Source organism: Medicago truncatula, chromosome 5, assembly GCF_003473485.1.
Source record: "Medicago truncatula cultivar Jemalong A17 chromosome 5, MtrunA17r5.0-ANR, whole genome shotgun sequence".
NCBI lineage: Eukaryota > Viridiplantae > Streptophyta > Magnoliopsida > Fabales > Fabaceae > Medicago > Medicago truncatula.
The window spans coordinates 16,078,066-16,093,836 of NC_053046.1; the positions used below are offsets into that span (position 1 = coordinate 16,078,066).

At 34.6% G+C, this 15,771-nt stretch overlaps 1 protein-coding gene, 1 non-coding gene and 1 pseudogene across 3 annotated transcripts; 1 reads left to right on the forward strand and 2 right to left on the reverse strand.

The window, feature by feature from the left end:
- The first annotated feature begins 1,277 nt into the window (after positions 1-1,277).
- Positions 1,278-1,350, forward strand: TRNAK-CUU (transfer RNA lysine (anticodon CUU)). Its single transcript has one exon. It is a non-coding gene; the product is annotated as a tRNA-Lys (tRNA).
- Positions 1,351-1,415: 65 nt separating this feature from the next.
- LOC11407612 (protein COFACTOR ASSEMBLY OF COMPLEX C SUBUNIT B CCB4, chloroplastic) lies at positions 1,416-8,066 on the reverse strand. Of its 2 annotated transcripts, none has more exons than XM_024783679.2 (7): positions 7,668-8,065; positions 6,793-6,892; positions 5,870-5,943; positions 5,273-5,457; positions 5,064-5,134; positions 1,897-1,980; positions 1,416-1,630 (listed from the first exon to the last, which is right to left on the reverse strand). In XM_024783679.2, exons 1-7 carry the CDS (start codon positions 7,979-7,981, stop codon positions 1,553-1,555), a joined length of 906 nt encoding a protein of 301 aa, XP_024639447.1. In that variant the 5' UTR covers positions 7,982-8,065; the 3' UTR covers positions 1,416-1,552. The 2 variants fall into 2 exon arrangements, 1 of the variants encoding a protein (XP_024639447.1); XR_005646470.1 differs by having other exon boundaries at positions 1,586-1,630; positions 1,897-1,976; positions 7,668-8,066.
- Positions 8,067-10,807: 2,741 nt separating this feature from the next.
- LOC11408141 (uncharacterized) lies at positions 10,808-15,182 on the reverse strand (annotated as a pseudogene).
- Positions 15,183-15,771: the final 589 nt, after the last annotated feature.

Sequence of the window (15,771 nt, forward strand, 5' to 3'; positions counted from 1 at the left end):
CATTTAAAAAGATAAAAATTTATATTATATGATATTATATTTGTTACATTGTTGGTGTCATTGAAAAATATATGCTTAGTTATTTTAATAAGAAAAAGATATGCATAGTTTGTTACAATATATATAAGTATAATTTTTTTAGGCATCTATACTTGTACTTTTAATTAAAATCAAAATTTTATAAAAATAATAATTGTACGCATTACGCAACACTAATAAAATTATACGCATTAGCGTAACAAAAAAACAGACATAAAATATTACTCTAAACACTAATGTGTGTGTGCATATATTTGTGAGGTTGAAGAAATGGAATAAAAATATTTGGTGTCATTCAACGACAGCATAAATAAATATATTTGTGAGGTTGTGATAATTAAACGATATTAAAATTAAATATATAAGTGATAAAAAGATAATAAAATTCCTTCAAAAATAGATAATAAAATTAAATTGATCCTCCTTTAAAAAAATTATATGGACCGGTTAAAAAAAAAATTATGGAAACAAAAAAAACAAATTGAAATATAATATTAAAAAATAAAAGAAAAGGTTGTATGCGTGAGTTGAAGAGAGGTGCTTGTGAAATAAATTACGGAGAAGTAGTTTTTTGAAGTAGCATTTAACAACTTTTGGTTAAAGCTCATTCCATTCAATTTTATGCATTCTTAAAAAAGTACTTTTTCTCGAAGGTACTTTATTGATATTGTGTTTGGCCTAGCTTCTCCTTAAAAATGTAGAGAAGCTGAAAAAAAACCGGATCAAACAGTACCTAAATGATTTCATGAAAAAAGTCACAACATGATTATTCATTTTTCACATTTAAAAAAATGAAATGCCACTATGAAGAAGTCTTTACTAAATTATTAGATGCTTCTACAAATAAATAAAATAACATTAAAAAAAATACTACAATTTGATGTTAAGTAAAAGAACTAATAAGAGTTGGAAGACATTTGGCTTTGTATGTTCACCCATGTTCAAAGAAACAATATTAAATGGATTTTTTTTAGTGTTAGAGGGAATCTTAGAATTTTAAATGCAAAATCAAACAGAAGAAGCACTGGCATGTTTCTTGGGATTATTGCTTAAGAGAAAAACATTCTCTTGTGAAGCTGTCAAAAAACCAATTATTTCTCGAAAATAAACATTTTAATAGGCCAATTGTCTTAATACAACGTGCTTATGTAGTTATGTCTACGATATGCCACTATTAGAGCACCAACTTCTTTTTTTAGTCAATACTAATCCACGAATACCAATTTTAAATACAACTAGCCCGTCTAGCTCAGTTGGTAGAGCGCAAGGCTCTTAACCTTGTGGTCGTGGGTTCGAGCCCCACGGTGGGCGTTTAACAGTGTTTTTAACAAGAAAAAAGAACTTAATTAATTTTTATTCTTTTTTAAGGAAATTGATTAGATTGCCCAGGAATCAATTTAAATAATGAACATAAAAATATACATAATATCAATTTGTGCTTCGCATTCCCAATTAACACTAACATCAAGTATCAACAAACATCGGACAGAGGCTACTTGCAAATCTTTGAAACTTAAGTAAGAGTCTGATGTTGTTTCACATATTTTGAAAGGGTAGAATCCAGCTTCTCTCCGATATAGGTAATCCATGCCTGTATGCATTTCAATAGTTATGCCACTAATCCACAAATATATGAATGTTACTGAGTTTTAAACAAGGAACAATTTGCAGGACCAACATAATGAATTGTATTACTTTTAAACTGAAATTTGACATAGTAAACATAATCAAACTAATTTGTTGTCAAGAGAAAAAAACTCAAGTCCTCCGTTGATATATTAGTATGACATGTAGGCTTGAAAGGTTGAAATATTTTGACAAATTCAAATTTATCATTGAAAAAAAGATGAAATGTACCTGATCAGAAGAAGTGAAACCTCGTATTGTGTCACCACCAATAATTGCAATTCCTTTATCTCCAAGTGGTTGTAAAATTACTGCCTAGCAAATAATAATTGTACAAATAACTTTTGTTATTATAAATTAACATGTTCAACGAAAGTTACTGATTACAGAGGAGAGTAGATACTGCTTCCCAAAAAAAACCAACCCGCCTCACCCCGAAAAGAGAACAAAGGAAGGAATAGAAGCTACATAAACAACAGTAAAAAAAATCATAACAAAACTTTTCATAAATCAAAAGAAACAGAGCAGTTTCAGGTGGTCCAGGGCAAGGGGATTAATGAATCCTTATTACTCTAACAGTTTCCAATCTCTATTCTTTTTCCTCATAAAATCACCTGATCTCGTGATCCCCCAATCCTGCTTGTTTCTGCTTTTCTTTTTTTCTTAACAAATGCACATGATTCGGTCAGAACTCAGAATAAGTTTCCCAAATCATACAAAGTAACTTTCTGCCATAAACAAAATTCGCATCACTTAACAAAACATGTATAGATGACCACATAAGGTCGCCACATAAGTATATACTACAGCATACAACTGGTGTGGCACGGATAAACGCACCAATTTATAGTTATTTACTAAATGGTTAAAAAAAGGTTGAGCTTGTTTCAAAAACAAATAAAAAAGATTGAGCTAATAATCCAAATGCTATGTTTCCTAGAAAAAGAAAGCAAAGAATTTGAATTTTAATGATGCTGACTCTAATCCCAATTCTCGTGCCAATTAGAGCCAACATATAGAAGACGACAAAAAAGAGAGAGAGAAACCATATCCAGGTGTACGAGGGACCTAAACTCTCCTCTAATTGGGTTTTCTCAATTACACCACAAGCCCCCTCTCTAATCCCTTTTGTAACCTCTCCTCTTTCCAGTTCACCAACTGAAAAACAGACCAACTATAATCAGCATTCTGTTGCCAAGTATACTTGCCATCTAGCAAATGAAACCATTTAATCAGATTTTCAAGCTTCCCAATGGTCCTTCTTGGAGATTCAACACCTGCTACAGTTGCACCACTAGCTTACACTCATCATACTACATTGGAAGGAGCGGTTGGAGGCATGTTTGAGGAGCTAAATCTTTCTTCAGCAAGCATACCTGAAAGACAGGATTATTGTGGCTGTGTTATGGAAGTTCCAATCAGTTGTCCTAATTTCCCAACTACTTAATGAAGGCCATAGAGATGCAGACTTAGCTTCTCATTAGACCGCTTAGCTAAAGACTTTAGTTTGTCGGGTTTCAGCTTACAATGAATCTAATCACCCACTTCAAATTCCAATGCACTATCATGCCTTGAATAGATTCTCCTTCTTTTGGCCAATTGAGCATCCCTATCTTCTGCCAACCCGTTCACCTATTCAACCTTAGAGGGAATATGATAGGGACTTGGGTATTATGTGGCGCCTAAGCCCCATTCCGAGAAATACGGAATGGTCGGTGGGGTACTTAAGTGACTTCATTCTTGCCCCTTAATATCTAGCTTTAAAGGGAGATTTCCCTAAGTTCTTGGGTACTTGTTAGAATCGTGGTTCCTTCAATTAGTGTTCATATTGACTGACCACCTCTGTATGTTGTCCGTTTGTAAATAGTAGGCAATAATGAACACCAATTGGGTACCCGCCATCAGAAACAGATCCTTCCATGATTTCCTCAACAACAAAAAAACTGGACTCTCTAGCACAATGGGTGAAAATAAGACACGTAAATGAAACATAACAGCTATGTCATTGGCAATGAAAGGATGATGGCTAAGGCCTATGAAATAGGAATATTTGGCTAACCAATCAACCACCACCAAAATAGTATACAAACCCTTTGCCTTTTCTAATCGTCCAATAAAATCCATCAAGATAACATATCAGATAAGCCTTGGAATACGCAAAGGCTGAAGCTTACAAGTCGGGGATAGTATCTTATATTTGTTTGAAAAACATCTCAGGCAGCATAAAATTTATGGATGTCCCTTTTCATACCCTCCTAATACACCACTCCTAACCCTGAATGGTCTCCAAACCGAGAGCTTTGAAATTCTACATATGTGATTGGAATTCGTGGTTGTGGTATTTCTTAAAGCAAATTCTACACTAACTTCCCCTTGAAGTACAATGTATCCTCTTGCAACTACGATCTTGTCCCCTCCTGATCCTTGGTATGATCTCGATCTTGACAACATTGGTTGTGACTCATGGTCTACTACTAAATCCAATAAAATTCTCTAATACTGTTCATCCTTAAGAATTTCCTCAATCCAGTCCTCCGTACTTCAGTACAATGATAGCTGTAAAGGTCATCCTTTTGGAGAGAGCATCACCAGCCCTGTTTCCATTCCCTGATTTTTAGTGAATTTCAAAATTAAATTCAGATTAATTTGGAAGCCTATCTAAATTGTTCTTCACTCTATAACTGTTGTTCTGTCAAAAATTCAAGCTCTCAAAGTGGTTTCGCATAGAATATAGTTTCACCATTTTTGCCTGCATAAACATAGACTATTCACATCAATTCTTTTTTTCATACACTAATTTATTTTGGGTCCATTGTGATAATGCTTGGCTACAAAATGATTTTGATCTTCATCCTTGCAGAAAGCCCTAACCACTGTCTAGACGGGTCTGTCTCAACCACAAAACGTTGAGAAAAATCCACGATTTCCACGCTGGTAGCATTGCGACTGCTGCCTTCAGTTTCTCATAATGTTGTTTGGGCCTCCTTGTCTCACATTTAACAGTCCTTAAGCAATTGAGTTGATAGTTTGGCAATCTTGATAATGATATATACCCTTATGAAGCATCTACAGTAGCCTGTCAATTCAAGGAATACTCAGAGCCCTTTTACACGAAGGAGCTAAGAGTATTGTTCATCCTTTCTAAAAGGAGTCTATTGTGTCTATGCCTGTGAGCCGGACCTATACACGAAGGTTTGCAACAGTTTCCTGATTCCCTTGTCCCCAAAATCCATCCAAATACCCCATCCCTGTGTTAAACTATTTCTAAACAACAATTTGTGCTTCATACAAATTTTGAATTTTAGAACAAAAGAATTTGCTTAAGCACAAGATTTTGATGAACTGCACATAAATATGGTATTACTCATATAAACCAGTTTAACACAGAAACGCAATACCTGAGTATTTGAAGGCAGAAATGGTAGCTCAGACTTCCCAGGATAAAGAGATAGATTGGCCAAGTAACTCTCTGAACATGTATAAAAGATTCGAAATATTTTAATTAATACTGCAGCACACCTCAATGAAAAGTAACACACAAGTGCACTGTAGTAGCAGCAGTTGTGATGAATGACTCATATTGGACAATATGTCGTTAGAAACTTACGAGTTCCAGATTTCATAACACCCTGATATACCGATCCTTGCATCAATTTATCGGTGTCCACACTTACAGCTTCGCCATTCCCAGGAGAAGATTCTGCAGCAAAACCAAATTGAAGAACACAATTGCTCTCATAAACAATAACAAGTGATCGGCAGCAGGTGACATCTGACAGAGATTCCCACGCCCTGATAAAATTTTATAAAAGATACTTTTGCCATCAACAAACAGGGGAAAATCTAACTATTTAAAGCAATAGCTTCCACATTACTGGCTAATCACAACACATGAATTTTCTTGAAGATATAAAATAAGATGTCAATTTTTTTTAACATCATTCATATCTAATTTATTTACAGCACATGTAGTCAAGACAAACATAATACGAAACTTCCAAGCCACAATGTAACCCTCTTTTTACTGCACATAATGTAGATTTGAGTATTTGACAATTTATAACCATGAAAGAAAGCCATATTAATGATCCAAATTTTCAATTTTCAATCATTAACTTTTGAACAGAACTAGAAAGTACATGGCCAAGGGATGGGGGAAAATGCCAACTAAGCTAACAACACAAGTGGACATAAAGTGCATTACCAGACCAGCTCAGTAAGTGCAACATCAGGGAGAGCAGTGCACAGCTTCTTGCATTCAACTCCCTGAGGATTTACCTGGACAAAAACAAGCCTATTATCGGCATCGTCAAGTCAGCTTATTTTGGACAAGTAGCTAATTAAGCAGCTTCTAGAAAAGTATTAAATTAGGGTTACATTTCCTGTTTACACATTTGGTTACACAAAACTGTCATTGTTTTCAAATTATTCTGTTTTCAAATATATGAATAATGAATACAACTCTTTTTATGAAGTTAACAACTCCGCGCAGACATTGCTAAAGTGTTTCAGACAGACGTGCAATCATATTTCGCCGTGCATTTACTTTTGAAAGTATTTTGGAAAATGAAAGTATTTTGGAAAATAATATCACAAGATGACATCCTAATGAGATATGATTGGATCTTTGTGTAAAACATTTATGCACTGCCGATGTATAATTAGTTACCAAAATCTTATTTTAATACTTTTGATCGTATTTGTTTCCTATTTTTACTGAATTGTTTTCTATATCCGAATATCTATATAAGAAATAATAAAAATAACAAAAGATTCTTTTTTTTAAGAAGCCAAACTAGCCTACTGAAATTGGCAACTAGGAGAATCGAACCTGAGACCTTGAGAGGAGCACACTCCAAGGTCTCAAGCCAACACTACCAGGCCAACCCAAGTGGTTTTAAAAATAACAAAACCTATCTTACTTTTAAACAAATGTACAAAAGGGATAAAATTATAACTACAGTTTAAACTAAAAAATAAAAAATAGAGTATTTTCTCTAACCAAACACAAGGCAAGACAATACATCAACACAGCTAAGAACAAACTATGATGCAAAAATAAGAAACAGATTCATGATAAAGGAAAATGGACAGAATTAAATAATAGTGAAAAGGAACGAGGCTTACCACACTTATAGATTTGGGTTTTATGGAAAGCCAAACGAGGCCAGCCAAAATATTAGTGACAGCCAATCCTAAAGTTAAGAGGTCTGCTCTCGATTGTGAACTGCAAAAAAAACACCCTAATTAACAATCATTAACTCATTATGAAGTGCCACACTAGATAGATAAGACATTGACATGAACATGTAGACACCAGTAATAGTTAGAGAGAATGAAAGTGACTAAATGTAATCATGATTCACATGTCTCAGTGTTGTAACAATGTCTGACACGGATATGTGGCAAATACCCAACATGTCTTCAATCTCAAGTATCGGTGCTACATACTTAACTCAACAGCAACAATGCAACAATGCTCGATACCTCACCACAACTTCAATTTGAGACAAAAAAATATTTTAAATGTGACACTTCATATGAGACAGAGGGAGCAATAATTAAAAAAATGAAGTGATTAAATGTAACCAATCACATGTGTAGGTGTTGGGTCGGTATCTATGAAGCACTGACACAAACACGGCCACGACATAGATACTACACATCGACACCGGGGATTATTTGAGAAAATTATTGGAGATATAATAGGTTAGTTATTAGTTGGTGTTGGTTACTAGTTAATTAGTGCCTATAGATAAGGTTGAGGTAGTCAAATTGTACTCATCTGTAACATTCACATTTACTATCAATACAAAACTCTTGAGCTTTCAGCTTATTTTGATAAGTTATCTAAGATAGTCTATTGAAAAAGCTTATAGCTTGTACAAATACAATTAAATTATTGCTATAAGCCGCGGATTAAAGCCTTTACTCAAACATTAAACTAAAAACCGTTGATATAATCACAAGCATAGAAGAGAGAAGCGAAAGAGAATAAGAACCTGCCAGCGTCGGCAACGGGAGCAATGCCGGAGATGGTACGATTGAAGAGTACGGCAAAGAGAGAAGCGGCTCCAACATAGATGGGGAGGGGCCGAACAACGTCGTCGTTTTGAGATACCCAATCAGGTAGAAAATCGCGTTTGGGGTTTGGGGTTCGGAAACTGTGAACAGTTGAAGAATAAGAAGAAGTAGAAGGAGATGAAAGTGTAAACGCAGTTTTTGGTTTTGAAGTGCGATTTGAAATGAAAATAGGAATGTGAGTTTTAGTGTGGGGGAGAGTGAAAAGGACACGAAGCGTGGTTCCCGCTTCCATGAAGTTCGTTGTCAGACTGTTTGCATTGGGTTTCCGTTTTTGGAGATGAGGCTATTCTGACTGACAAAACCAACCGCTAAAATTGTAAATTCTTATAAATATCCCTAGAATGAGAGAAAAGACAACAAATATATATATGAAAGGATTTTTCTATCATTTGCAAATTTGCACATCATAAGAAATTTAAAGTAGTAACTTTGAATTGAAACTTGTGCATTTATATTAAATATGTAAGTTTTTAATAATTAATTGTTGGTTTTCAATGAAAAGTTACTACTTTTAGTTTCAAACGCATGTTCGATTACCCTTATGTTAGTTTTCTCAGTTAATCAGTTTACCCTTATGTTAATTTTCTCGGCTAGTCAACATGGCGTACATCACATCATTTTTATGAACTTAGTTCACTTGATAAGGGATAATGTATATTATATACAGGGGCTTCGAACCCCAGACATCTCACTTATTCATTTGGGAATTTCTCTGTCGATGGGCCACTTTATCTAAGTCGCGTATATGTTCCTCTGTATATCATAAAATTCATCAATAATTGAATTTGTATCAAGCTTTTCGGCAAATTAAACAATTACCTGGAAAGCCATCTCCCATCTAGTTTCTCAATCTACTTTTCACAATCTTCCTAGCATAAAATAATATCTCACTTGTAGCAGTTGAAACAGAAAGAGTTAATATCAAACGAATTAAATGTTCAATCAAATTCAAAGGATAAGTCAGATATTTCCTTGTTTTCACCAATGCTTGACAAACCTTAGATATTGTTGATAGATTTCTCAATTCCGGATGAAAATGAACATCAAGTTCATAATGTTGAACTTGTATTTTAAGATCAAGATGCAACTTCTCTTACTTCATAGCCAACTCACAAATTTTTCTCCATATTGAGTGATTTGTAGTGATCTTTTGGATCTAAAGTTGTACTCAAAGTAAGCAATTCCATCATATTATCACAAAATCTACTATTAAGCTCTTGAAATTGAGTATCAAGTGTAGCAATGAACAAATCAACTCGATAACAATGTTCAACAGTAATATTTGGACGAGCTCAGCCTCTTTTAGGAATGTACAAACTATTCATCTCAGGAACATTGATTTCATGCTTTCCGCAAAATGATAGACCACTTCTGATAAGAAACACATTCCCTTGTGCAATGTAAATCTTTTTACCGATAAATTGAGAATCACAAGCATATAACGAAATACTTCGTATATGTGTGACATGGGGGCTGTTCGATTCCCTGAAGGAATACTTTGTATGTTTTTTTTCGCAATTTTCAGATTTTCTAGCATATGGACATGTGGCGGCGCACGATTTGACCACATAGCACTTTCTGGTAGTCCCGCCACTGCAGGTGGCGGTATACCACTACAAGCCAAAAAATAGCGGCCGCAGTGCCATGTGTCGGTTTTTGACAATGCCGCCATTTGCAGATGGTGGTATATACCACTACAACTACAAGACAAAACAAAATCTAAATGTGGGTCATTTGTGTAGATGAATCTCATCCTAGGTTGGACTAGTAATTTTGTTTCGTTTTCTGCATTGACTGAATAAATTAAATGCAGCAACTGATACACCACCAACACAACTCACACACAACTTTAAATTATTTATAGATTGTCATCCACAATGGAGACCCTTAAATTGAAGGTCTTAAGCGGGTCCCACTTGTACACATAACTTTTTTATTATTTTATAATAACAGTACTTAGGTACTCGGTTACTCCAATGGAGATCTTCTAACAAAAAGTCTAAATGGGTCCCACCACTAACTCTTAATCATTTAGATTTCACCACTAACATTTATTTTAATAAAAAAGTGTAGGAGGACCACTTAAAGATGGGATCTTAAGTTAGACCTCATGTCTTCGAAGACCTCCAATTTTTTTTCCCATAATAGAAGTACTTATTAGGTACTAGGTCTTAAACAGTAAAAACCTCACCATTGTAGATGTATTTCCCTCCAATTCCTTGTCATTAATTTATGCTATCCAAATATTCTATTTGATTACAATAAACCTTTGATTTTCACTTTTAACCAACTCTAAACCTTAAATTTTACTCTTTCCAAAATTTGATCTTCGTTAGATTTTTTTTTAGAAAGTATCATCAGATTTGTAGCCTTCCATAAAGATTAAAGAGTTGCAAACCAGCAAATCTCCACCCTTGAAAAAATTGAAATAAGAGCGCCATAAAAATTGTTTGTCACAGAGATCAATTTGCATGATTATTGTTAATTTCATGGGCATTTTGCATGTAAGCGTGAAATTTGAGGGGTTCATTGGTGAGAAAGTTTTATTTTATTTGATAGGTCGTCATTTTTCACTGTTTTTGTGTGGTTAATTTTACATGACGAAATTTTATAGCATGCTTCTAATTATATAATCTGAATCGTATTTTTTTGCTTCGATATATAATCCGAACGGGGTAAAATGTGAATTTTAGAGGGCGGGCGAGAAGTGAGTAAGATGGAAAAGAAACTCTTAAATAGACTAAGCAAATGACATAAAATAAATTTAGTCCTTCAAGTATCACAATTATACTATTTTAAAGCTCAAGTTATCTCTCTTTATAATTTGGTAGCTCTCCTTCAATTTTCTCCCAAATATATGTTAAGAATACACCATTTATTGAGGTGACGTAAAACTCTTCATACCACTAATCAGTTTTTTCAGAGGACCAATAATTAGTTGTTTCAATGGATGTTGATAAAAATGGTGGCAAATCATATTTGAGGTGATCAAATTTTTTTAGGAGTTCTTTGATCAAATATTGTTCCCCACTAATTTCCAGTATGTTAATTAACCATATATATAACACAAGAATTAAGCTCAAAATTCTCTCCAATAAAGTAGCACCTTATTTCAAGTAATATGCCAATAACTTTTATATGTACATAACAAGCATATTCAAGAACAAAAACATCAAAACTAAAAACAAAAAGAAATGATCTATCTTCCTCAGTGAACTAAGCACTTGAAAGGACTTCAAATAAGAAAAATGGATAAAAGATTCAATAAATGAATAGTTATGCTAGCATATGACTCTGGAAATTAGAAAAAAATATTAGTTAATGGCTTCCAACTTTTGAGCAAAACCAACTACTTCTCCATCTTACCTAAATCGATGTATTAGAGTTTCCCGGGAATCAGTCATCTTAATCGTGACAATCTTTTCCGCTTCCGATTCTTCTTATGCATAACAACACTTTTCGTGTTACGGTTAACGGGAGTAGCCAAGATTAAAGATCTTTTGCCATTGTAGGTTCTGCCTTTCTTAGAAACCCATTTCAGAGGCATATTGTTAATTACTGTACCGATATCGGTAGAATTATTCAGTTCAACAAGTTTTTGGATTTGATCACTTGGTGCGTCCAAGCCAATGACACGTCCAACTCAAACGAATCATCCACTGGTTTTCTCCATAGATCCATCAAAACCTCTTCAAACGAACGAAAAGACATTGATGGTTGATAACCTTGAAGATTTTCACAAATCGTGTTTACTTTGATAACATGCTTGCAAAGGTTGCCTTGCAATGACCAAGAACAATCACAGAATGAAAATTCAGATCCCGGATTCCACACTATACGTGTTACACTGCTGTCTTTCTGGCTCGCAACTTTGGCAAAGAGACGGTCTTTACCGTCCATGGTGACAGCGGAGTCGGGAATTTGAAATGCCCGATGCCATGACGTAGAAGCGATATATCCCTCCTTCACATTCTGGAAAGAATCACTTTCGTCAGCAAAACGGTCAAGCCAGTAGCTTGAATGCAACTCAGTTGTTAATTTATGGACTAACCAATCTACTCTTTGCAGCGCTCCAAGATGTGAATCATCAAAAAGTTTGGCTTTCAGTTTAACATGGTAGGCTTCTAATGCTCCAGAAGCTTCCTGGCTTGCTAGTGGAAAATTCCTCCTCGTTGAAAGCCACATTTCTGCGCAAGAGAAAAAAAGAAGGGTAAGGACACAAAAGGTTAACATATCAATGACTTTGAAACCCAGATATTTCATAAATGGAATAGTACTGGTGTCCAATACGTATTCGATATCAATACACAACCAAAAAGTATCTAATGAACTTTTAAAGATACTTCTCAGATCCATCTTGAGCACTTCTTACCAACTAAAGACACAATTGTCATGTGATGTACATATTTAATGCAGCATCTTACTAACTAAAGACACAAAATTGTATGTTTATTGTGACAGATGCTTAGTATAAGAATATATACTGATCTATATATAGGTGAGGGAAAAATATGCAGCTATGCATACTTGTTGTGGTCACAAATATATATTATTTAAATGAGGGCTGCTATTTATTGCGAGAAACCATCTCACGAAGTTTTCACAATCATCAATAAGCCAATTAAAAGCTGGACTGGCCACAATACACGCTTGGGGAGTATTATTATCATATTATTTTTGACACATTTTTCCGTATATAGTCTTTCTTGATACTCTCGCGATCAAATTTCTCGCTAGATATATCATTTTCCTGTTTAAATTGAGATCATCGTTAATTGACTATTGATAAATTTATGTATTAATGGGAATTTATCAATGTAAATGTCTCTCTACAAACATTGAGCATTTATGTTCTCTCTTTCTCTGTCGTATCATGATTTTATAAATTTTCCCGTATCCCCATATTTGTGTCATATCGTGGACTTATTAGTTGGCCATGTCGTATCATGATTTTATAAATTTTCCCGTATTCCCATATTTGTGTCGTATCATAAACTTATCAGTCACTGACTAACAAACTACACACGGAACTTCTGAAGCAAAATAACAAAAACATTTCAGCTGCAACATATGGTTTACAAGTATGCATGCAAATATGCCTTCATCCGAACAAGTACTTTTCTATGTCTATGCAAGAGAAAAGAGAAGACAGATCTAACCAATCTTGGGCACCCAGGAGACTCTAAAATATTCCATGAAATCAGTTTGGTCAACAAAATCCAGCATAAATTGTTCCAAGGCAACTGATGTACTAGTGCCTCCCCAAATGTTGTACACTATTGTCCCGAGACGCTTAAACATCTCCCGCTCAATCTCAATATTATTGCATTTTCTAACAATATTCCTTAGCCATGATCTACGCATACGCCAGAGTGAAAATAGGACAGGACAACCAAATATATCTCTGTAAAAGAAAACAACGGAAGTAAGACAAATAAACACAACTGTAGAACATTGAACCAAACTAGTTTTAAAGACAATAAAATCTTGCCTCAAAAGATCAATATCAGCTGCGGCATCGTCAATAAAAAATCCACCGACTTTCCATCCAGGCTCAACACTACGAGCTCGATCAATCAGAGCTTTCAGCCACTTAGACACATCAGGCTTTGCAAAGCTACGTGTAATGATCCATGCAACAGGAAGTGCGTGTTGTCTTGAATCAAAAACAAGTAGTGTAAACAAGGGATACTGCCAACAGGAAAAGATAACTAAGTTAAGTCGATTGACAATATACAAGAATGTGAACAATATAACTATGGTTATCTTAGATCAGGTGTAACTTAAAAGTCGTGAATGAAAAGTAATTACTTTAAGTCTCTTCACACCAAAGGATGAATCTGCTGCAACAACACTGTGATGACCAAAACGAACCATTTGCTGCAGCTGCCATTCTGTTTGGATCCCCAAGACGAAAGGGTCTGACTCTGAAGTATCCTGATGAAAAAACACAGACTTTCTATTGCGTTCGACCCACATGCGGATGCTAACTTCATCATCGAGATCCAGCTCATGGGTAGACCTTTTGATGATCATGCTTAGCTTGTGAACATGCTGAGAAGCGAGGCTATTGAATTTTACATTTGAACCACAATATCGCTCAATTCCTTCAATGTGTTTCTCCAAGATATTCTCTTCCGGAATGCCAAGATGTATCATTGAAATTGTTTGCTGCTGAATTTCATTGGATATATATGGAATATTTGTGGCCCTTGGGCCGATGGCATCTCTATCAAGTGGTCCATGGCAGATAAAACCAGACTTGTTAACATGACGCCTCTCATTGTATACAATAAGCGCAAGTGATGGACGAGCATAAAGACGTTTGACAACAAAATGACAGGTACAACCCCGCATTGATTGAGGTCTGGCAGCACGATTTCTGGTATTAGTCCGACATCTCCGACTAGGTAGTATCTCTCCACCCTCACCATAATTTTCTGGGCCAAATGAGCACTGGTACCTTCACAGAGAAAAAAAAATTAACATGACTGCAAAGAATAACATAAGTGTATTCATGAAGCAAAAGCTCATACGAAGTCATTTTGATTAACTAACTCAATTGCCCCAACTAATTTAGTAACAAATTCTAAACTAACTCCTAACTGACCCTCTGTAGCATCAACACTTCTTATATAAAGTGTGTCCGGTGTCCAGTGTCTGACACCGACACAACACCACGCGTGTGATTACATTCAATTATGTGAATTTTTTAAATTTATTATCGGTATGAACATATCAGTGTCGTGTCTAGTGTTAGTGGTCGTAGTTAATTCCTAACTACTAACAGAATTTTATTCTCCTAACTATTATAAAGAAACAGGGCAGAAACTACTCACTTTTTGTACTCAATATGTTCATCACCCTTGTACTTCTTCAAGGTGTCCCTACTTTGTCCTTTCGGAAGTTTCGTTCCTCCTTCGATATGAAACTGAGTTGGGCACAATACATTCGAGCACTCGCCATTTATAAAATCATCAACTCTGTCATGGGAATAAGGGCAGCCTCATCATGGTGATCAGCATTCCCAAACTTGGTCCAAGTTAAGTCAGCAGAAGAAAATTCTTCCTCAGGTGGGTCTTGCAAAGGTATTTTACTTACTGATTCTACTATAGCCATTTCCATAAGGGTTATACCAAAAACCAAAGTTTTTCTCAAATTTGAAGCACTTCACAGAATACCCTTTTGAGAAAATAACATTTAGAAAAAACCCTGGTTAAAGAATTGATTATGCTAAGTTTTCAGAGTATAAAGTAACAAAAGCTAAGAAATTCAATCGAAATATTGAGAGGAACAACATTTGATATGAAGGTAAATCATTTCACACTCCATCATTATTAGGATGGCCGCGGCGGCGGCGGCGGCGCGATACATACCTCAAACCACAGGGGACGAGAACTTTTCTTGCATCGTTGCTTTTGGTAAATAATAATACGGTTTTCCATAATAATAATAATAATATAACTACTATTTAATTTGATTCCTTCAAAAAAAAAAAAAAGGATTGTGCGCGGTTCTTAAGAAAATGATTAGTTAAATTGATTTCAATGGTAAAATTAATACTATAATTTATTAACCCAAAAAATCCAACAATTACAAAAAAAAAAAAACAAATTAATTAACCCAAAAACACAAAAAAAAAAAAAAAAACAAATTAATTAACCCAAAAACACAAAAAAAAAAACAAATTAATTAATTAACCTAGAAACGCAAAAGACGAATTAATTAACCCAAAAAGATTTGATTCGGGTTACTAGTGATAGTGATAATTCATATCTTGTGTTGCTTGCCTTAGAAAACGAGATTTTAAATGAGAATGATGAAGGATGAATTAGATATGGTTATTTCATTTTGAATGAGATTCATCATTTTTAGGTGAAAACTTCTTTCTAAAATTTGGGAAAAACTTCTAAACGAGATTGATCAAATTAGTGAAATTTAATTTTATTAATTTATTTTTAATTTCAGTTTTTTTTTGTTTTGTAATCTGATTTGAAGTTTTTTTTAATGATTTTGATTTTT